General features: G+C 43.3%; 1 protein-coding gene across 4 annotated transcripts in view; it reads right to left on the reverse strand.

The window, feature by feature from the left end:
* The window catches only part of ALKBH3 (alkB homolog 3, alpha-ketoglutarate dependent dioxygenase), a 138,142-nt gene that overhangs the window by 104,348 nt on the left and 10,870 nt on the right, over positions 1-22,924 (reverse strand). For 2 of the 4 annotated variants that reach the window (XM_081064396.1, XM_081064397.1), the window contains exons 8-10: positions 20,630-20,839; positions 3,798-3,896; positions 2,532-2,856 (exon numbers count right to left, since the gene is read on the reverse strand). In XM_081064396.1, the coding sequence (XP_080920522.1) occupies positions 2,764-2,856; positions 3,798-3,896; positions 20,630-20,839 (402 nt within the window). In that variant the 3' untranslated portion in view covers positions 2,532-2,763. Of the gene's footprint in view, positions 1-2,531; positions 2,857-2,885; positions 3,551-3,797; positions 3,897-20,629; positions 20,840-22,924 lie in introns of those variants that run through there. The other 2 variants (XM_081064398.1, XM_081064399.1) reach the window with 2 other exon arrangements.

A 22,924-nucleotide genomic window follows, 5' to 3' on the forward strand; every position in this document is an offset into this window, starting at 1 on the left:
CTGATGCTGAGTCTGGGCGTCACTCAGAGCCCCCAAATGGCACTCAACAGACAAGAAGAGAGGAAGGGACCACTCATCCAGCTCTGAAAGCTTCTTAGATGTGATCAGGAAACCCTGTTCTGACTCACTTGCCAGGAAGGTCAGATAAGAATTTGCCCAACTCGCCAGAAACCGGATTCTGTCCCTCCAAAATGAATTTCCCCAGTAAAATGGCCAATTACTGGTCCATTTGGCAGCATGGTTTCTGACTAGGAGATGCTAATGGATTAGGTTGGTGCAAAAGTAATTGCAGTTTAAAAGGTCAAAAATAACTGCAAAGACCGCAATGACTTTTGCACCCACCTAACAGAATGAGGCACAATGAGGTGCAGACACCTGGCCTGACTCAGTGGAAAGCCAGGGGACAAACAAGGCGGCCTGGAAGTCAGCTCTGCCTGAAGTCTAGGGCGAGTGAGCCAGCAGGCCTGCAGGACCCAGCCCGTGAGGCTCAGGGTCCCGGGCAAGCTGAGTAGACTGTTCTGCCTAAATTCAGTATGGCAGAGGAAAGAGGACAGTTAGGGACCAGGCTGTACTTTGAATTCTGGTTCTGCCATTTAGAAGTCCTGTTGCATTACTCAACCTCTTGGACACTCAGCTGCCTGGTCTCTACAGTAGGACAGCACTTTTCTTACAGGGCCGTGGAGGATTAGGGACACTGCTCGCTAGGGGATTACAGCTCACCAAGAGGGCAGCTAAAACACGAAATCTGTTTTGTTCGGGTTTTTTTCCTCATCCTTACAGCCATCATATTTGCCTCCCCTACTTTACAAACAGTGTCAACAAAAGCAGGTTCAACCCGAATCCCTAGAAGGGCCCTACACAGGCTGGTGTCGTCTCCGAGCGTGGCTAACCTCGGTCAGGGCCGGGAAGTCCTGTCCAGTTCCAAACCATACATGGTTACTCTACGGGCAAGTATCTACTTCCTATTTCAGAAGGGACATTACCTTAGCAATGGGAAAATGGCAGTTCTGGCATTAGACAGCAAGAAACAAAACCCAAGACTGCTCTCTCAGAAGAAGAAACCCAAGTGGTGGCCCGAGCTGTCCGCTGTCAAGGGGGCACTTGTTTCCCTGACAGATGTGGCAGTGATGAGTGAAGAGGCGAAATGTGCAGCTGACGCAAGGGGAGATCACGACCCTGCATTAGCAGGGTGCTGCAGGCCTGGCACCCATCTGCCGTGTGCGGGATGGACGAGGAATGTCCCTGTGTCGTGTGGCAAAGTCATAACCAAGCTGGCTGTACCACCCCGGCCAAGTGTTGTTTGTCTTAATATGAGAAAAGCTAGGAATTACAAAGAGATTTTATTTTACTTTTATGGTGATTTGTACCTCCCTCACAGGAAGGCTTGGTATAATGCTCAGATTTTATAAAGCATTTAGGAGCTCTCAGAAAGGAGCTGTAGACATGCAATGTGCAACATTAACCAAAAAATCATGGAGCGACTCCAATGCAAGAAGCCCGAGAGCCTGTCAGAGACCAGAGCCTGGCCAGGCATGGCGTTACATTCGAGTTCTGGGAAGAGCCTGCCTAGCTTTGGCACGTGGCCATGAACGTGGGATCATCAGTCTTACCGCATGGAATGGAAACACGATCAAAAGCAAGAAGGCTCTGTAAATTTTCCCCACAGGCAGCCAGGGAAACTCGAACTCTCTTGCCCTGTTTTCACCCATTCGCTTTCTCTCAGGTTTTTTGTATCTTGGTCTGAGATTAATCTGGCACACTGCTCCTAAGTCAAGGGGTCAAGAAGACACGTGCTTTTATGATGCAATAAGGGGCAGCCACTCTGGGCTGTTTGGGGAACTTCGGTGACAACATGAACTAACATGAACTAACCCTTGACTCTTGAGGACACTGAGTCACAAGAAAGCCTTAGTCACAGGACTACCGAAATCTAAAGTGAAGAGAACTATTAGGTAGCTGAGTCTATTCCCTACAGGACTGCTCCTGTTTCTATCTGGCTTGGGTTTGAATGACTCAAGCCATTCTCTAGGGGAAACGAATCTATGTGGAACAGCTGTCGCTAGCAGGGCATTGCTGCTCTTAGCCTAAATTTCTCATGACATCACTCAAGTACTTCTCCCTTTGAGGGGACAGTTTTCTCTTACATCACAAGTAGTCCGTGTGGCAGCTTGAGGATGGCTGGCCTTCACTCGTTATTCAGAGGCCTGTAACCCGTCTGTGTCCCGAGAAGACTGACAGGCAAGGAGACTGAGCTGACGAAAATGCTCCCAGAACATCCGGCTTTCCATCGCAGCAGCACACGGTGACGATGTTAAGGAGTCTAGCTCTGTGAAACCCCCTCTGTTTGGGTTTCAGCAGCTGTCTGCCTACGGAAGGCTCCAGGGTCCCTGACGCATATTTATATCGCCACGCAAGTCACAAGGAACAAACACAACAAACACGTGCGGATTTACCCCGGAGGCAAAGTCCATTCCTAGTTCTTTAAATAAGGCGGGGGACAGCAGGAGAAAAAGCGCGTATGGAAACCATCATCCGTGAACAGAGCCATGGGGTTTTTAATTCTCCTAAAGAAAATATGTGATTTCAAATAGGATTAGAGATAACTGTTCCCACAGTAAACACTATGACTATGACCTGCCAGGACCGGAAGCCAAGCCCACCCTCATCTTCCCAACAGCCACCAGCTGGACCAGCCTCTCAAAGCACCTTCGCGGTGGAAGGTCTGCTCAGTGTCAGCACAGCTTCTCTCCCAAAGATTCCGTATCACCAGCGTGCCCCTGGAGGGTCTGGGTAGACTGTCCGGAAGGTCAGGTTTATTCTCGGTTCTCTAGAGTGGTACTCTTTGGGCACTCGATGCTAAACGGAAACAGAAATAACTCTGACATAAACTCACACACACACATTTTTATTTCACAGCAATTTAAAACGTATTTATGAGTACATAGACAGATCTCGAGTTTATCCCCCCCTTAAATAAGCTCTTCAGAGTCTCGTGGAGAAAAGGTCTCCGTCTCTGAAACAGACCCACCCCCACGCTCACTACGTGATGCCAGGACCCTCCCAGCGAGAGAGCTGCATCTTTTCTGATTGTTGCTACTCCTCTCAGCCTCCTGCCATTTCCCCACATCTCATAAGAAAACACATAAATGGCTGAGACCAAAGAAAGACATGGGATCCTGCTCTCACGCTAATGTCCTCACATTAATTTACACATCTTAGAAATGACCCGGCTTTCAAATGGCCTGGCGGAGCTGTGGAGCCGTGCGGCTTAGTATGCCAGCCCCTGCTTACCGGAGCTGGTAAACAAATTAAAACCCAGGTCTTCGGCACACTAGCCACATTTTAAGGGGCCAGTCACGCTGTCTAGTGGTTCCTACATGGGGCCACACAGATGTGCAACGTGTCCATCACTGCAGGAAGTTCTGTGGGGCACAGCTGGAGAGGCCCACCGGGATGGCCACGGCATCGAAACTCCTCGGCAACAATGTCATTTTATTGCCTCTTGCTGAGTACAAAAGCCACTTGCTTCACAGCACGTTGACTGCAGACACTAATCACCGTAAGGCATAATAATAATTTTAGAGTTGCTCAAATTGCTTAGAAAATACAAGAAAAAATTTTATATCGTGTAAAACAAGTTTACATTACTCATCTTGTTTATACGAGGGCTGTGTTGTCATTTTTTGTTGTTGTTGTTAAGTTTGGCTACATTTTATGGAGTTTAGATTTTCCATTTTAAGGCAGTCCGCAAGCTGTCTCCATAGGACAGGGAATCGCTATTACTCGCATAGTCTCACCTGCCAGTCAGCCTGCGTCGCTCCTTCCATGATTAACAAGGTGCCGTGATCCAAGGGGATCTTCACTCTTTCCACATATGTGTAGTCTCCATTCTCTTCCTAGAAAACAGCATTCATGGCACTGAACTTTTCTGCTTGTGACCAAGATGCAACAGAACGTGACTTGGGTCAAACAAGTGGACAGGCCTCTCCTCAGCCAGACCGCAGGGTCACTGACTGGCTCTGTCACTCGGTAGGTATTTGGCCTGAGGCCAGTTAGTCACTTCTTGGTACCTTAATTTACTCCTCTGTGAAATGGGGATGATGACAGCACCTGCCACACAGGGCTGTTGTGAGCCTCAAAGGAAACAGCATGTGGAAATCATTTGGAGACTGGCACGTATTAAGTTGAGATAAGTGCTATTATTATTATCAGCCTCCAAGATGCAGAAAAGCCCATTCTGGCCTATGAAGGAATTAAAATGCATTTATATAAAAACTCTTTATGTCTGCTTTATGCTGTGCTCTGTGTTTTGACAGAGTGTGGGAAAATGGGCTTTTAAACAAGACATGTGAGTTCTGATAACCTATCACAATTTATGCTAATTCACTAATAGGTACCTACGTTAAAACTAGTTACGATTCTTCCCATAGTGCTTTGGTGTTTTGGAGATACAGTCCTGTTTCTTTCCAGAGCAGTCAACAGTAACATTTTCTCAAAAAAGTGAGCTCTGGATTGACCAGAACAGTGGTGCAAACTGAGACCTACCGCTTAAGCCTTGGAGAATGGACCGCAACTCCGAAACAATTAGGATGCAAATGCCTGGTATTTACACCGGCCCTTTCTTCCAGGGAGCTTAAAGTCAATTCATGCCTAACATTGGAAAGCAGCTTCACAGCACAGCCTGTGCAGCAGCCAACAGGTGTCCTTCCTCCTCCAAGGCTGACAAGGGGGTGCATCAAACAACTTCCTTGTTCAGAGCAACAAAGATCCTGTGGGGAGTCGGGGCTGGGACAGAGCCGAGCTTCCTGAGTTCTTCATTCCGTTTTGGGCAGATTCATTCAGTATCTGCTTCACGTCTGATGCAAGGGATTGCATTTGGGTTACTGCAGGATGGACTTCACCGCAATACTGTGTTTATGTTTATTATTGCAGGGGCGCTTCTGAGGACATAACTGTTTACAATGCTACCCCCCAGGAAAATCCAAATCAAAATAATGAACTTGCATAAACAGTCTAAGTTCTAGGCCCCAACACTTGGCAGTGAGTTTGTCAAGCAGTCCTATTTTTCACAGGCAGAAGATAAGAAGTAATGTTTGAAATAACTTTTGGTTTCAGTGATTGATTTTAATTGTGTCTGTCACCTTTTCTCTTCCAGTGGTATGTACACACCAAAGCGTTCACATCTGACCTCTCAGCCAACCAGACAGCAGTGGGAAGGTGACTCTGTCCTCTGGTGGCCCAGCTCCATCTCAGAAAAGCAAAAGGTTGCGCTCTCTGAAATAAGTATTCCAGACGGAGGAGATGTCTGTTATACTGGAGGAAAGATATCAGAAGGGAGTGCACTGTCCAAGCGATTAGAGGGCTCAAAGCTCCTGGAATTGGGCCGGAAAGTCAGTTACCAGATCAAGGTTCTCGCAGCTAGAGGCAGGACCTCTGCTGCCCTCCATACCAGCAGAGAGTGCTTCATGTACCAAGCACAGATACCAGGGCAGGGAGTGGGATGAAGGACAGAGGAACGACACGTAACCACAACATAAAGACAATCCTGAGACGAAGATCTCGTAGAACATTAAAAACATTATTGGGGAGGAGGGGGTGCTAAGGCCGATGGAACAAAAGAGGTGAGCACTGTAATTCTACCTGGAAACATGACGCAGAAATAGGCCTAGCAAGTGAAAGAGAATTCCAAGGGTAAGAGGGAAATACCAGCACTGATGTAAAGTGAAGTGCAGCAGATCCACACTTCCTTTCATGTTCCTAAGATCTGAATTTTTCGAATGAGAGAAAGCCTTGGGTGGGTTTAAACACATTACGTCCAATAAAGCCATTAGTTATGCCAAAAAGTAGAAGAGGATGAGCCTTCACGTGGGAGGGAGCTGCTCTCATCAGTCCCAAACGGAAACAGCAGTACACACAGTGCTGCCACTGTGAAAGGTGATGCCGTCACTCTGCTGCTTGTTATTTGTTCCTTTCAACACTCGTGGCCTAGAAAATGCATTCCTAACTTACAGGAGATAGATACAAAAGAGGGCGAGGGAGTCTACCAAGGCAACACAGAGCTCACAAATGCTTCCTTCTCCTGGGGCCCGAGGGGCAACACACCGCAGTGCCACTGTGAGCTTAAAGAAGGTGCACAGAAACATTTTCCACTTAGGCCAGAGGAGCTCACGTGGCTGTGCATAAAGGCTCGAGTTGAAAAATGAATAAGCAACAGTGGAAGCACAAGTCAGACTGTTTAGAAGAGTGCATTCGTGGTAGTTAAGCATGGTTAAGTTACCCAGACACGGCTCTGGAACCCTTCTGATTTACTCAGGTCTTTCTTCAAAACAAAACAATCCCCCTCCTCCAAAAAAAACCAAACCAAACCAAAACAAAACCATGGCTTAGGATAAAATTTTCCATCCCTGATGGAAGAGGCTTTTAGGGCCACAATCAGTCTACAGGGTGGGTTTTATTGTTGCTCTTGGGTTTGCCCCACATTTGAAACCTCACAAGTAGATGTAAAAAGCACAAAGTATGTATTTTTATATTAGTACTGATCAACATCGCCCTCCCTCCCAACCATAGCCAGTTCACTTGAATGCTTAATTACAACTTCCAAGGAATGGCAGGGATTCGCAAAGTTCCACAATTCTCATGTCCACCTCACGAGACATGAGCCTACTCTGTTCTTTAGAAAAATGCTGCTTAGGAAGAAAAGCCTGTGTGTACTTCTTGTTATGTCATTTACTACCGTACCACCCAACAGAAAGGAAATCTATACATTTTTCTTTCCATTGGAAAGGTAACTTCACACTGTATGAGATCTACGTAGATTTTTCACATAATTCCTCCTTTCTTGTCCTGAAAAGCCATCTTAGAAATTACAACCATCAAAGCTTGAAAATCCTCATTGGCATAGTTTTTCTTTCTACTATAAAAGTAACATAAGTTTACTAAAGTAAATGACGCACTTGTAATTACTTATTCAATGTCTGCCTTCCCACTCTGATAAATACGATAGTACCCATCTTCTGGCCACATCACCAACACTGGACATTATCAACTGACAATGATGAGGGGATGACTATGTGGTCTGACAATTAAATTTGAGAACTCATCCTACAGAAAGTGCTATACACCTCATTGCTGAATATCTCTATGGTCACCTTCGAAGGACTCCCCCCCCTTGGGAAGCTATGCACCGATGCCAGCACCTAGTCCATCCATCAGAGCAATTTTGGAACTCTTTTTCTGGAATGGCTATCAGAGCTGTTGTCATTATCTTTGATGTCCTGAATGTCATCAAAATGTCTTCCTTTCAATATTTCCTTTATCTTTGGGTAAAGAAAGAAGTCATTGGGGGCCAGATCAGGTGAGTAGGGAGGGTGTTCCAATACAGTTATTCGTTTACTGGCTAAAAACTACTCACAGACAGTGCCGTGTGAGCTGGTGTATTGTTGTGATGCAAGAGCCATGAATTGTTGGTGAAAAGTTCAGGTCGCTTTCATCTAACTTTTTCATGCAGCCTTTTCAGTACTTCCAAATAGCAAACTTGGTTAACTGTTTGTCCAGTTGGTACAAATTCAAAATGAATAGTCCTTCTGATATCAAAAAAGGTTAGCAACAGTGTTTTGACTCTTGGATTTGGATAGACGGAACTTTTTTGGTCATGGAGAACTGGTTGACTTCCATCAACTTCTTAATGTTTTGTTTCAGGGTCATATTGGTACACCCATGTTTCAACACCAGTGATAACACGGCCCAAAACATCGTCTTGCCGCTCCAAAAGGTCTTGGCAAACTTCTTTGCTTTTGTTCACCAGTGAGCTCCTTCAGGACCATTTTTGCACACACCTTTCTCATGCCAAGATTTTCAGTTAAGATTTTCCTGTTTCTCTATCGATGTTTACTTGGTCTGCTATGCTTCTCACAGTCAGCTGACGATTTTGACGCACAATTCGACAGATTTTTGCAATGTTTTCGTCAGTTCTGCTCGTTACTGGCCACCCTAACCTCTCTTCATCAGTGATGCATTCCCTCCCCTCAGAAAAACGTTTAGTCCACTTGTACACTGCCATTTTCTTCATGGCATTATCCCCATAAAGTTGGACTAACATGTCCTTGATTTCACTTCCACTCTTGCCAAGTTTAACAAGAAATTTAATGTTTGTTCGTTGCTGTAATTCAAGCTCATTCTCGCGACAGCGCACAAAAACACGCAACAATAATGAACGCCACTCAGCAAGACACCTCCACATGTCGACAGGAACACAGCTGTGAGACACTGATATATACACCAGGGTTATGAAACCTTACTGAGCTGTTTGTACAGTGCTGCCGATGTAAGTGCATGGTGGCAAGTTCGCGAACTTAATTGGCAGACCTCGTATGTTGTCCTGCCCTATCAAAATATGCTCAGTGCCCATTATCACCCATATCAATAACTATGTGCTGAATGACTAAGGGTAAGCACCAAGAAAATATAAAACCCACTTTTCATCCAATCATCCAGAATTCCTACAGCACACATACAGGGAATATTCTACATATACAACTATGGACTCTTCATCATAACATTCTATTGTGAGTGTTTTTCTGTCTTAAAAATTTCTATGTCTTTGAAAAGTAAAGCTATATGATATTCCTTTGTATGAACATATCCTTCCTCCTTTAAACTCGCAAGCACTTTTTGACCACCTGTTTGTGTCAGGCACTGTGCTAGGATTACGGGTATAGCGGTGAAGTAGGCATGGTTGGAGACTGAGATTTTAAGATAGCAGCACTACTTTAAAAAAATAAAAAAAAGGAAAGAAAAGAGAAAGAAAGAAAAAGCTACTGCAAGCAGGTCTTGGGCAAAACACTTGAGTCTATTTCTAGGATATATTCCTAAACATGGAATTACTGGATCCAAGGGTATGAACCTTAGGGCACTTTAATTTCACTACCAAACTGCCTTCTTGAGAAGGTTGTGGCAATTTATGATTCCATCAGAACAGTATCATAGTACCTATCTTCTGGTCACATCACCAACACTGAACATTATCAACTGACAATGATGAAAAAATTTAGGGAGAAATAGCAACTCATTCTTCAAACATGGGAGTTCTTTATTAATAACGCAGCTCAATAATCTTTTACACGCCTAGTTCCTGTATGCATTTCTTCTGTTATGATCTCTCTGTTCATATCCTTTGTCTGCTATTTTACAGGATATTAACACCTTTTTCTTACTGATCTGTAACCATAGATAGTAAGATATTTTCCCTTTGTCTGTCATACTTTCAGCAAATATTTTCTCATTTGCTTTTGCCTGCTAACTGTGTTTATATTTAACAGAGTAGCTAAAAAAATTTGAGTCAACTCTACTGGCCTTTCTTTGGCTCTTCTCCACAGTTTTTATGCTTAGAAAGTCTTTTCCCATCCTGAGGAAAGTTAAATATACAACTGCATTTCCTTTTAGTTAAAAAAAAAAAAAAAAAAAAAAAAGAGTTTACATTTTTTATATTTAACTCTTTAATCCGCCTGGAGTTTGATTTCTTTCTTTTCTTTCCTTTTTTTTTAGGCTTCTTTTCACAACAATTTCCAGCTACTTAAGCCAAGGCACCTGCTGGACTCTTTGGACCGGACCAACCTTGGTTCACGCCGCTCAGGGGTGGTCATGTTAGGTACCATTACTACCTCACGGCTACTCCTCACTACAACCTCTTAATGGAGGCGACAGTATCCATTTCATCTTAGGCAAAGGAGGGAAAGTGCGTTTCTAAGGCGACAGTCCGGCAGGAAGCAGGCAGGCCTAGAACTTGAACTTAACGTTTGCCTGGCTCCAAAGCCTGTATACTTTCCACTATACTGTGCTCTCTGAAGTGACCTGTTCCGTCTGAAATCCTGTAACAGTGCCTGTCCTAATCGCACGGCACCCTGACTGTGCCGTAAGGGTCACGAACACCAGCAGGCAGCATAAATGAGGGGTGTGGGCCTCGTGTACCACAGCGGGGAGTGGCGACCAGGGAGTACCGGACAGCACTAGCTCTGCAGCGCCAGCTCAGTTCCCCCGCGGTGCCTGATCTGGATTTTCCAGGGAAGCTGCTAAGTGAGATTTTTACGTGAAAGCTCCTGAGTTATACATTTTGGCAGCTCATTCAGTTTCTTTTAAAACACTGGGTAATATAAACAAAATAAGGCTGAGGACCAGATTCAGCTCAAGAGCTGCCCAGCTGTGCTGCTGATGGACCCGTCACATGTCTCCTCCTCTTATGAGCGTGTCTTGTCATCCTCGCTGGCTGGTAAATGCTCAAGCAAAGCCAGTTGTCATTCGCTGGGCTTCTTTGATTCCCCCTTTGCCATTCCCCATGGTAGTGCCTGATAGAAATAGCAGGACACAAATGCTACTTCATCTTCAAGAATCATATTCTTCATCTCAGTGACCCCAACGGAATCAGAAAAGGCCGCTGAAAGCAAAATATACTTCCAAAGGAATGATCTGAGACATTCTCAACAGAGAAACATTCAGTTTCCCACATCATCTCTGGTCTCTTAGATGAGCTACTTATCTAAAACATGTTCCATCTTTTTTACTACGAAGATGCTTTTAAAAACAAAACACAAATGAGCAAAATAGAAGCCTGCTACCTGTTTCTCATTTCCCAAGCTCACAGCCAACCCTTGGCATGAGGTTACTATTACTGGTTTCTGCACTGGAGGCATCAAGGGAGGCTTCAAGGCTACAGAGGGCCACCGAGGCCCACACAGGACTTAAGTTAATTGGAAGGTGGACAGCATGCCCAAGGAGCAAAGAGATAATTTAGTAAAATGGTGCAATCGTGCAGGGAACAGTAAGAGACCGAAGGAGGTTGGGCATAGATTATGTGAAGATTTGACAATCTGGCCATGGGGTTTACATTTTATCTTTTGGCCCAGGAGGAGCAAATAAAGACTTCTGAGTTGAAAAAGTGATGAAAGCAGTGAGCTCACTCTTGGCTGTCTGCTCCTCTTTCTCTGTTGTCTTGCCCTGAATGATAATGTGCAATTCCATAGCTTTCCCTAATATCTACATTATTAGTTTCAGTTCAATTCAACAAGTAGATATGAGCCACGCTGGCCACGTGCTTTAACACTGCGCTGCACCCAGCTCGTCTGTACGATGGGGACACGGCGGTATCAACTTCATATGCTTCCTGGAGGCTTATGTGGAAAGCACTCAGAACAGAGCCAGCACTATACACTTGTATTTACCATCATCACTTTACTATTATCACTAACAATTCCCAAGTGAAATCTGACCCCAGACTTAATTAGTCAGCGGCCTATTTCACGTAGTCTCAGGCCTCACCTCGCATGCAGACGGAACTCTGACTCCCTCCACAAATCCACCTCCAACAGACCACAATCAAAGGCAAAGACCCCTGCTCCTTCTTCACCTGAGTGAACAGCACCTACGCCACCAGCTGCGCAAGCCAGAAACCTGGGAGTCAGTCTTGATTCTTGCCCTCACGTCTAAATGACTACTGGCAAGTTCTGTTGGTTCACCCTCAAAAACATACCTCAAATTCATTCACCTCATCCCCACTGCCACCATCTTAATCCAAACCAACATCTCCCACTGAAGATACTGGAACCACCTTTTCTTTAGTCTCCTACTCTTGCCTCTCCCCAAATTATTCTTCACACAGTAGCCAGAGTGATCTTTTAAAATATAAACCAGATCATGTCACAATCTCATGCCCACCGTACTTAAAATCCAAACTCAGATCTCAGAACAATTATTTCTCTCTGTTCATTTGATTATTACCTTGCTCCTGTGACCCCATCCCCACATCAAGAGGGCAGGACCCATATTTGTCATGTTCCCCAAAGTGAGCTATACCCCAGAGTGAGCATAGGACCTCGTACACCACCGGTGCGCAATCAATGTTTGGGGGTGGGGAGGGAGGGGGAAGGAGACACACACACACAGAGAATGAGAACTCCAGAACTAGTTCTGAAAATATCTGACATCTGGGTATCAAGACAAAACTGAGGGAGAAAAGACTGGAATGAAGGACATCAGGGTAGAAAAAAGTCATTTTAGTTTTAGACACATGGTAAAAAGAGTCTAGGGTGAAGCCTGCAGCTGTGAGTGCGATGAATTCTTTAGTCACTCTAAGAAAAAACTGAGATAATTTAGGAATTGAAACAATTAAAATAAGAGAACAGTAAAGAACTGAAAATAACATATTTTTAAACTGACCAAGAGAATAGTGAGATAAGAACATAAATGGACTTATCAGCAAATGGAATTACGGTTTTTCTGAGAGAATAATAGAGCTGATTTTACAATTTCAAGTTAGAAGTCACATACGCTGTTATAAGTGGAAATATCTCATGAAGATGTAGAAAGTGATGACTGGAACTTGAGATAAAAGTCAAAGCTGGAAATAAGAGATTCAGAACTCATCCCACCAAAGGAGTGGCTGAAGCTGTAAGAACAAAGGAGACCTTATTTATAAACTTATTCCTTCAAAAGATCCTGACACGTACAAACACAAATACACACACACACACACACACACACACACACACACACACACACACACACACGGTGCTAAATGCTGGGGCCATAATGATAAGACAGAAATGGTCCTTGACCACATGGTGTTTACAATCTAGTGCCAGTTTATAACCTCCAAAAAACAATGCAGACAAAGGTAACAGAATCAAAGATAATCTTGAACATCCATATTTAAGGGGTTGAAGGTAAAAAGGTAAAAAAAACCTCAAAGGAGGTAGAGAAGTGGCAATGAGGAAAGTATGCGAATAACGAAGATAATATAGTATTTCAGAAGCCAAAAGGAGACAGAAAAGGCAGCTAGTAGATGGTTGGGTTTCAGCAGAGAGGTGATGGATGTGCTGACCAATAGTACAAGAGAATGGTGACTGAGAACAGGCCGGTGTGTTGGCTGTGTCAGCGGTATCCGTACGCCAGCAGAGTGGTGGGCATGTGTCTAGGCGGGTCTTTCAAGAGTGAGTGAGGCTATGAGGAAAGGGAAACTGCAGACAGAGATAACTTATTCCAGACGTCATGCTCAAAGCCAAGAAAACACCAAGCTGTAACTCAGAATGTCCGCAGGGTCAAGCAAAGGGTTTCCTCCAGATGGCAACAGACACAATAGGAGTCCCCCGGCTGTGTGGTCCAAGAATCATACCTATGGAGGGTTGCTTGAGAAGAATGGTCAAGGCTTTTTCGCAGGCTGAAATGATGCTGGAAAACTGAATGCTGGCCTGCGCTCCAGCTGAGGAACCTGCTGAGGCCACCTGTCCTTTTGCTTGCCCTATCTTCCAACTTATGACTAGGCCAACAGTCCCCCCTTTTTAAAATCATTTCTTTTCAGGTCCCCCCGCCCCCCAATTGTTGTGCTGCCTTGCCCTTGAGAATCTGGCTGCCTCGCGGATCATCTACCCTCGCTGCTGTATTTGGACTGCAAAGCTGTTCCTACAGCGCCGATACAAGAATACAGCTGGACTTTGTCCGCAGTGGTTAATGAAGTTTTGAAATCTGACCAAAAAAACATACTAGTTATGGAAATTATGGAGAGACAATAAAGCTAGGACCCTACAAAGTCATCTCTACAGTTGTTCTGCTGACTCAAACCACACTTTAAATGACATCCTCAGCATCGATCTGAAATACATTACTTTAAAAACAGAAGCCATTGTTTCTGAAATAAGAGCTGCTAACGTAGGAGGCTGGCTGGAAACGTGTGGATTTGAAATCTCTGAGGTTATCTGTTCAAAATGGCTTTACACTTCCTTGCCACATACAAGTACCACCTCTGGGTTTTTGTGACACTCTGCCCTGATTGTTGGCCTTGATTTGGTTCCAGGGAGATAAGAACATTAAGCACAAGGGAGCGGCAAGTGTGGTCCGTCACCCTATCCCACCCACCCAGGGCTCTCAAAAGCGCACGAAGGCCGGCCTCACCCGCGCCTCACTCACTCCCAGAAGAGGGCCCGGGAGGTCTGGGCAGCCGTCCACCGCAGCTGAGGCTCTCTCTGCAGGCATCTAAAGCTCAGCCCAGCAGACAGCCCAGCATGAGGACTCCCAGCTTTCCTCCCAGCCTGGACACGGTCAAGGATGATGAAGTTTAGTGTGACACACCTGCTGGTGGTGTTTGCTGTTCAGATTTGTTGCTGATACAGTACTGGAGGTGGGAGAGAGATGAGAAGTTGCTGAATTTAAGCAAAAACGAACTTGGCTTTATACTCATGTCCTAGACATTCTAGCTATACTCAATGTGCATTTGACATCAGAAGAGCTTGATTGATGAAGATTCCATTCTGGGCAATATAGTATTTCCAAGAAATGCAACTTAAAGGAACAGGTATCTTGAAAGAGCTTTCACCTAAGACTGTAACACCAAAAACAAATGCTCTCCTTCCTCTAAGAGCTTATGAGAACAAACTCCACCATTCCTGACATCCAGTTGATGCCAATCACCAGCAAAAGCACAGACCCTGCAGTCACCCATCAATTCCAGAACACTCATTCTCAAACCGTGCTGGACACAGCCTGACAGATAGAACCCCTCCCCACTCCTCCTCAGGCACCCGTCCACAGTGTCCTTTGAAATTCCCATTCAGTAACAAGCAAATACCCCCAATTCCTCAACCTCATGTGCTCTGAAGGTCCCCTCTACACTTCCTTGTCCTAATTAAAACCTACCTGTCTCCAGAAGATTCCAAATTCCCTGAAACTTTCTCACATGGAAGGTGAGCACGTCCCCCACATCCAGTGGAGCTCAGAGACAAGCAACACTCCTCAGGAACTCTTTCAGACCATCATTCCCATGGCCCTCTTAAAAATCCCTGCTCCTTTGAGCTCCATCCACCTCTCTCCTTCTCTGCCTTGATCCCAGGTATACACAAGGTGTAACAAACCACCTAACGGGTCAGCTGGCTTCCCCTCTTGCTCCTTTCTAGTCCAGGCTCCACACAGTAGCAACTGACCATGTAAAATTATCAATCAGATCATGTTACACTTCTGCTTAACACACTGCAATGGCTCCTTGACGCGCTTAAAATAAAATCTGCTCCTTCCTCAGGCTCATGAGTCTCTGCATCTGGCCCTGCCCACTTTCCCCATCACATTCCCTGCTACTCTCCTCCCTTGCTCTCTCTCCTCCAGCATGGGGCCTCCTCTTTCTTCCTCAAACTCACCAAGCTCTTTTCTGACGCAGCTAAGCAGTCATGCCCCATGAACATGTGACTTGTGAAAAATGAGAAAATCACTAGAAGGCTTAGAACTAGTTCTTATGAGTATAGCAAACAGGAGGGGAAAATACCCTACCATCGGGATATGGTCTAAAAAAGTCAAGTTTGTAAGCAGACCCCCATGTCCAATCATGACAAACACAAACACGACAAATCACTAGAAAAGGTTGTTCTCCTAAGACTAAAGTACTGTCACCAGCCATACAAAACTGGAGGGCTCTTTGCAAAAATTAATTATACCCAATGGCAGTCAGGGCATGGATTCTTGCCTGAGACAAGGCCCCAAGGAAGCAAATGATTCCAACTTCCCAAAGGATGTCAAGTCTGAAGGTAATTCAAGCCCTCCCAGGACTGCTTGGCTTTATCCACTTAAACATGCACATACTCATCACTCACTCGCTCAGCCTCTCCAAACCATTTATAAACGACTCCAGAGATGAGAGCTCAAAAACTCAATCACCATTCCTGATCCCCAAGCCACTTGACTCTCCCCAAGTCTCCCCTCTACTCCCTGAATGAATGCCATTTCACAGGCCAAGGGAGTCTTACAGTTCAGCTGCACTGCTATTCATTTCCTTTTTCAATTTCCACATTTGAAAAGTCACCATGACATCTACCATTTATAACACTTAAGAATTCACTGATTACTACAACAACGTTCACAGTGTCTTTCCTGGGAAAACTTTTCTATTACTCCCATCATAGCTACCCACTATCAGCCCCATTTACAAAAAAGGAGTAAGTACAAATGAGGCATGTAAGTGCTTTTTACCAACATCAGTGATAGAGACAGGAAACGAAATCTGATTTTTTAAATTTCATTAGGGTATGTATTAAAAAGACAATGGTTATCAACCATTTCTTTCAGGTATTAACATTTCTCAGGACAGATGCTAGAACCGGAAGATGGACTAGTAAGTACGGATGACAGGCCTAGCAACAGTGGGGGCAGGAGCTGGCTCACGTGGAGGTCGGCACGACTCCAGGAAATACTACACATGGTTTACCCAATTTTCAAAGGTAAGCCAGTCAGTATTATATCATTTTGGATTTCAATATCCTCATGTCTTCTAAAGTTCTGGAACAATGTCAGTATTTATGATCAAACTGACCTTTTTATGCTCCATTCTTCCCAGCAGTGTGTAAGAAAACAATTAGCAAGGAAGCACTAGGAGCTCCAATTCTGTGGGAGCTCTCGGAGCCTCCACTATGAGAAGTGGTGAGATGAACAGGGTTCACATCCTTCAGAAGGCGCTAGAGAGAGGAGTGGTTAGAGAATGCCCAACTTGCTTCAACTCAATCAGCTCGAGGTGGAGAGAAGCCCCTCCCATTCTCAGGATCCAGCTGATCAAGGACAGAGCTTACCCAGGAGTAATTTGCTAGAAAAACAAGGCTGTTGGCAACTCAATCTCCAGTACATCCCAAACTTCCTGCTATTATCTAATAACCCCCCAATTCAGCCATCACTGTTTCCATGGTAACCGACAAAGAAATAGCAGCCTGCCAAATAGCTTTTGTAGTTCCTCTTCTAGCTTGTTTTTCAGTATAGAATCAAAGCTGGCTGAGAAAAGAACCAGACGAATCTTTACAACAGGGACACGACGCAGTCTGAAAAGTACAACTGGGTTTGGGACAAGGAGTATAGAAAAGCTTTAACAAGCCCAGCTTGGTAGTTTACAAAAGGTTCTTGGTTTCTAAAAAATGTCCGCTGAGATATATTTAGTAAGCTTTACTTTTGTCTTAAGACAGTGTATCCTGACATTGGCCGGAAGATCGATATGGTGCCGTTCACTCAGTCTTTAATGGAATTAACAAAAGCAGGGATAGGGCAAGTCTACTTGAATAGACTTGAATAGAAGAGCAAGATCAGGCAAGTGTAACTGCTTCCAAGTACCTCGTTATCATTAAAGAAAATGGTAATTTGAAATAAAAACGAATGAGGAGTTGACAGACTGGGACCAGACGACAGTGAACAAGGACTGGCATCTTGGAGAAGTGACATGTTTAGTCCTGGGGACGATGCATGCATGAAGCTGACTGAGCCAACTGCATGAATCAGAGGGGCCCTGATGCTGAAGAAACAAAGATCTCCTCACCATCTCCGCACAGGGAGAAATGGTTAGGAATGCAATGTGTGGACCGGGGCAGCTTTCAGATCAGCAGCTACAGAGATCTGCTTAAGGTGCCAGACCAAAATAAACAGCTGCTGCAGGGGTGGAGGAGTTTGAATGCAAAATAAACCACACAACCTTATAATTCTCTTTGAAAGTGGCCCAAAACAGATGCTTTTTTTTTTTTTTTTTGGTCTTAAAACACTGCATTACTTGAAGTAAGTGCAGGAAATCTCATGATTTTTCTCTGTCAGTTACAGATGAGAAAATGTGACTTAACTCAAAAAGGTATTAGTTTTCCTTCTGATAGGTAAAAACTAACTAGATTTTGAAAGATTCTCTCCCACAACCTCTAGCACACTAGGAATGTCTTGGTGACAGACAGGAAAATCACAACTTATAATGGTAAATACCGAGATAGGTCCCTGAGTTACAGAAAGTCAGACTCCTACAAAACCCACACAGAAGACTAATTGAATTTATGCTTTTTAATTTATGCTTTACATTGGGCTGTATGAATCATGTTCTCAGAGCTATCACCGGAGTTTAGAAAGGAAAATAGAGACAGACCTACAATAACCATTTCTTTTCACTCCTTCAGAAAAGGGATCATTATAACAAGATGAAGATGATGTACTCTAAGATACATTTCCAAGGCTGTCAACTCAAAAAAAGGCTTCTGAACTTCTAGTTTAGGTAGATTTGCAGAGCCCCAGATCTTTATCTGTTAAAGAAACTTGAAGGAGTCTTTCAAAAAGTTCAAACATGGGTACTCTTTACCCAAGGATGGAACTTATAAGTTTTGGGGAAAAAATTCATTTTTAAACTGTATTCACTTACTCATGCTTACATTTTCAAATATATTAACATTCAACTTTCCCATCTTAAATGCCAGAATTGAAGGAATACACAATTGCATCAAACTCAACCATGATTAAGACTATGGAAGCCAAAACTGTTAGAGTCAATAACCTGCAGCACCGACATATTTGTATTTCTTCTCCAATCTCTTTCCTCAGTCAACATTTGTTTCAATATCTCAAATGTTCTTACTTATTAGAGCTGTAACTTTATCGAATTATCTACCACAGTTATAGTGCAGATTCCGTTGCTATTGGCAGATAAGTAAAGGACTTACCCCATTTTTAGTGTTTCACAACCTATATTTTGTTTTACTCATGTTCCCTCCAGGCCAGGAAGCCTTGAGAAAACAGAGCTTCAAAAAAGCAGCGTCCCTCTTAAACAGATTTTGTTCCAAATGGTAGCCCTGAGAAACAATGCTATGAGATAGTTACATTCTCCATCCATGCACTGAGCTATAACATAACTGAAGGACACTACTAAGAAACAGCTCTTGATCACCATGAATGATGTTTTTATATGAGAAAATGAAGACCTTCAGCTCCCTGGAGGGGAAAAGGATGGGGTGTATCCTGGGCACCAGAACACTGTTTTTTTTTTTTTTTGTTTTGTTTTCCAGAACACTGTTAATGCTTAGTACTAGTTGGAAATTGTTCACAGAGTAAAATTAATTATCCAGAAAGCATGCTTTGGGAATTCCTAAGCTTCAAATCTATAAATAGGCCCAAAAAAGTTGTGTGTATTTTTTTTTTTTTTTAAAAAGGGGGTGGTATGTATACGTGTGTAAAGAAACAGTAGGCAACAAAGAAAATAACTGGGAAGGACTAGAGACTAGGATTACAGTAAAGATTATCTGAGATGTACTATCGCTTATTTGCCAGTCAGAGGATGGAAGGATGACTCCAGGAGGAAGGCACATGTCAGACCAGGAGCTGCCGGAGTTGAAAGATGACTTCACCTTACTCATTCACCACAGCCTTAGCCCCCAGGACCTAGCGTGTAGTTGGGGTTCCATATACCTGGCTGGAGAAGAGGATCTGTACTTAAAAATGAGACGTGGTGTCTCTCTGCTATTCATATAGCAGGAGTCTTACTAAGGGCAGGACGAATTCGTCACATGTGTGAACTTGGGATTTAACGAAGTGAAAGCCTGCATATTCAAAGCATAACCAGACCTAAAAAGGATATGGCAAAGGGTGGGTAGTCTGCTACTCGAGTGGTACTCCCGGGCACAGGAGAAGGCTGAATGCCAGTGAAACTGTGAAGCCTACTCCAAGAGCTCAGGGAGCAGGTTCACTCAATAACTGACAATCCCACACTAACAGAGACCAAAGGTTCTGTGTAAATAAAGCAAAGAAAATCTAAACCAACAAAAGGTGTTTAAATGACATAAATGAAAAATAACACAGTATGCTTCAAAATCCTGTGCTTGGAAACCCAAATACATGTCAGGAAAACAGCCCAGTCCATTAACTGTGTTCTCAGAGAAGTATATTTGATGAACAACAGACATGAGCACTGGACTAACTAATAATTACGTGATCTGGATTAAGTCATATTCAAGAGCCTTACAGCCTTACAGGCCTTCCACACTGACTGGTTTAATGTTATAAACTGAATGATTGGGAACCGCCGTTAGAAAAAGACACAAGCCCTGGAAATACGATAATTTGATAGAGGTTTGCTTGTTTCTTAGAGTTCCTACTATCTTTCTATCTATCTTAGTCCTAAGGTTCTATACTTTCTGACTTAAAAAATTAACAGCCTGTGGCCCTCAAATGTCACGTAATGTAAGAGCTAGGATGGAATACTGAAGTTATTATACAGTCAGTTTAGTCAGTGCTTCTGAACTTGAACTTGGACAGACCACCACCTCTGACAATCTGGCTTTAATTTCCTGTCTCTGAAAGAACTACAGATTCATCAGTATTTCACGAGAAGGCAGAGAAGGCAGTAAGGATGCATGGAATGCTTCCTCATGGAAAAGTGGCAACACTGCAGAGAAGAACATGGAAAATCTTCAGGAGCCGCTTCTCTGAGCCTCCTTCCTTCCCTTCTCGCCCCCACTAGCTTGGACCCTCCGTTTATAAGTCCTCCTTCAGAGCATTATGAGAACTGTAATGATCTGAGTAATTACTAATAGCTGTTTATCCCATCTCCATGAGGGCAGGGACTGTGCCTGTCCTTTCCACCGATGACAATGAGCTCCCAGGACCTGACACATGGCAGACAATGTCTATAGGCAAGTAAAGGAATGAAGAGGCACTTTGGAAGCCACAAGTTAACCATGGGGTGAGCGATCAGTTCAACACATTTCATCAATAAAACACACACTCCTATCCTCTAAATCTGAACCCAGGAGCTCTACTTTCTTCACAGAGTAACAGGAGGCAGGAAGAATATAAACATGTTTACAAAGAGAATACTCACTGGTGGGGGCTTCTTTCTCATCTCAAAAGTGCGTGTGGCACCCAAACTGAGTGAAGCAATGATGGGGCACCTCCCTAGCGAGGGTTCATCATCACTGTGCCAGTCCACGCTGTCCTTCTCATTTCGGTAAAGATTGCAGAGCAAGGAGTTGAAGGTATGGCCGGTGTTCTCTTCAATTTGGTTCTTCAGTGTGCACAGCACAGGATGCCACTGATTGCAACAGTTCACGTTAAGACACACGGTGGCGGCCACGTGGAAAAACAGAAAGTACCAAGTCAGTCACATTATAAGCAGGAGCACAGAATAAGCAGACCACTTGGTGTGCAATAAACAGAAGGCAAGAAGAGTAGTTTAATTCTCCCCCATTGTTTCTATGTTGAAGGAAATTGACGCCTGCAATTTTTTCAGGTACTAAATTTGACATAACAATGCAGTGAGGACCAGGCCTACCTAGCCATTTCATCTTTTCCATGTTAGATACATGACCCTCGAAAAGAAGCAACAGTCGGTATATTCAGGCAGTGACCTTGGTAAGTCAGAAAGGTGGTGAGCAGAGCAGAGTATGGTTTGCCACCACAACTGACAGGCTGCCAGGTAGTTAGCAGATACAGACTAAATTCTGAGCAGTGAAACAACTTTCCTGCTAGGTGGCCCTGTGTTCATTCTACTTCTATTTTATCGTGAATGGCAGAACTACTTTTTTAAGAAGGTATTTAATATTTCCGGAGTGGCCAGTTTCCTAAAAACAGAATCTGAAGGGGAAAGATATTTTAATATTATTTTAATATTACTGCAGAATAGAATCATGGCATGGCCTTGATTAGTGTACAGTCTGTGAACTACAGAAGATTTAAACACATCCATAGCCCTGACTCCTGTGTGCCAACTTCATCTATATAGTTTACACTTTGGAACTCACTGTCTTGCTACATATACTACAGGAAGCTATCACTCCTGACCTTAGGTTGTACTTCGGAGCTACAATCAGCATAGCTTGTATTGGTTCTTGTTAGAATTATATGTCTTTCCTCCAAGAAATCTCAAGTGCTTTACAGAGCTTCCTTTAGGATGGTGGTTCGCAAACTTTGTATTTCAAAACCTCGTGAGGACCCCATAGAACTTCTGTTTATATGGGTTTCAGCTATGATATTTACCATATTAAAAATTAAAACTGAAAAAAAGTGAAGCTATTGGTTAATTCATTTAAAAAACAAGCCCATTACATGTTAACAAAGTATCATTTTATGAATACTAACTATATTTTCCCATACAAAAAAATTGGTGAGAAGAGTGGCACTGCTTTGCAAATTTCTTTAAAGTCTGGCTTAACTGAAGAGAGTTCATTGTCATATCTGCTTCTGCATTCAATCTGTTACAGTATGTTGTTTTGTTGAAGTATATGAAGAAAATTGTCTTCACACAGATACGTAGTTAGAAAAGGGAGGAGTATTTTATAGTCTTTTCAAATAATTATATTCTTTGATATTACACCAAAACTCAACAAGTACTGATTTCTTAAAGGTTAATTGCAATGTGGAATCTGAAACTATATCAACAAACTTTTCAGATCCAGTTACATTTAAATCCACTGGTCCAGCTTGCACTTTGAATCTTTTGATCCTGCCTGATTCCATAACATTAAGCACTGGTCATTTGGAAAATATTGGTTCAATGAGTTATGCAGATCTTTCAACTGTTGACACATTTCATTATACAATATCAAAAAAATCATGTCCATCAACATTACCACTGAGCTCATCAGAAAAGGCTAAGTCATGGGAAGAGGTCACGCTCTTATTACAACCTGGTGCTTATGACTTTTTCCAAAATTTTAATTTTTGCTTGAAATTCAACCTTTATCATTAGTAATAAATCCTGTCCATTGTTTCCCTTGAATTGACATTCACTTCATTCATTTGTGAGAAAATGTCTGCAAATACTCAATTCTGAAAAACTATGGTTTGCCTACCAGTTGTTCTTCCAAGTAAAAATGGTCCATGAAAAAAGCAGCTAGTTCAACTTACAGCTTAAACAATCACAAAGTGTTTTTCCTCAACCATCATACTTGGTTTGTAGCAAGAGTGCTTTACGCATACTTTCCCTTTCCTCAAACAAGCTATTAAAAAGACATGCACTCAAAAATCAAGATTAAATAAAACTAATGTTTAATGCTTCATCAAGAGACATTCTGAAAGGAAACCAGCATTCCTTTTAAAAACTGGAAGTGCATGGCAGTGAAGAATACAATGGTTACTAGCACCACTTGGTGACAATGTCGATTCAAACTAAGTTTTA

This window comes from Rhinolophus hipposideros, assembly GCF_964194185.1.
Source record: "Rhinolophus hipposideros genome assembly, chromosome: 10".
NCBI classification, from domain to species: Eukaryota; Metazoa; Chordata; class Mammalia; order Chiroptera; family Rhinolophidae; genus Rhinolophus; species Rhinolophus hipposideros.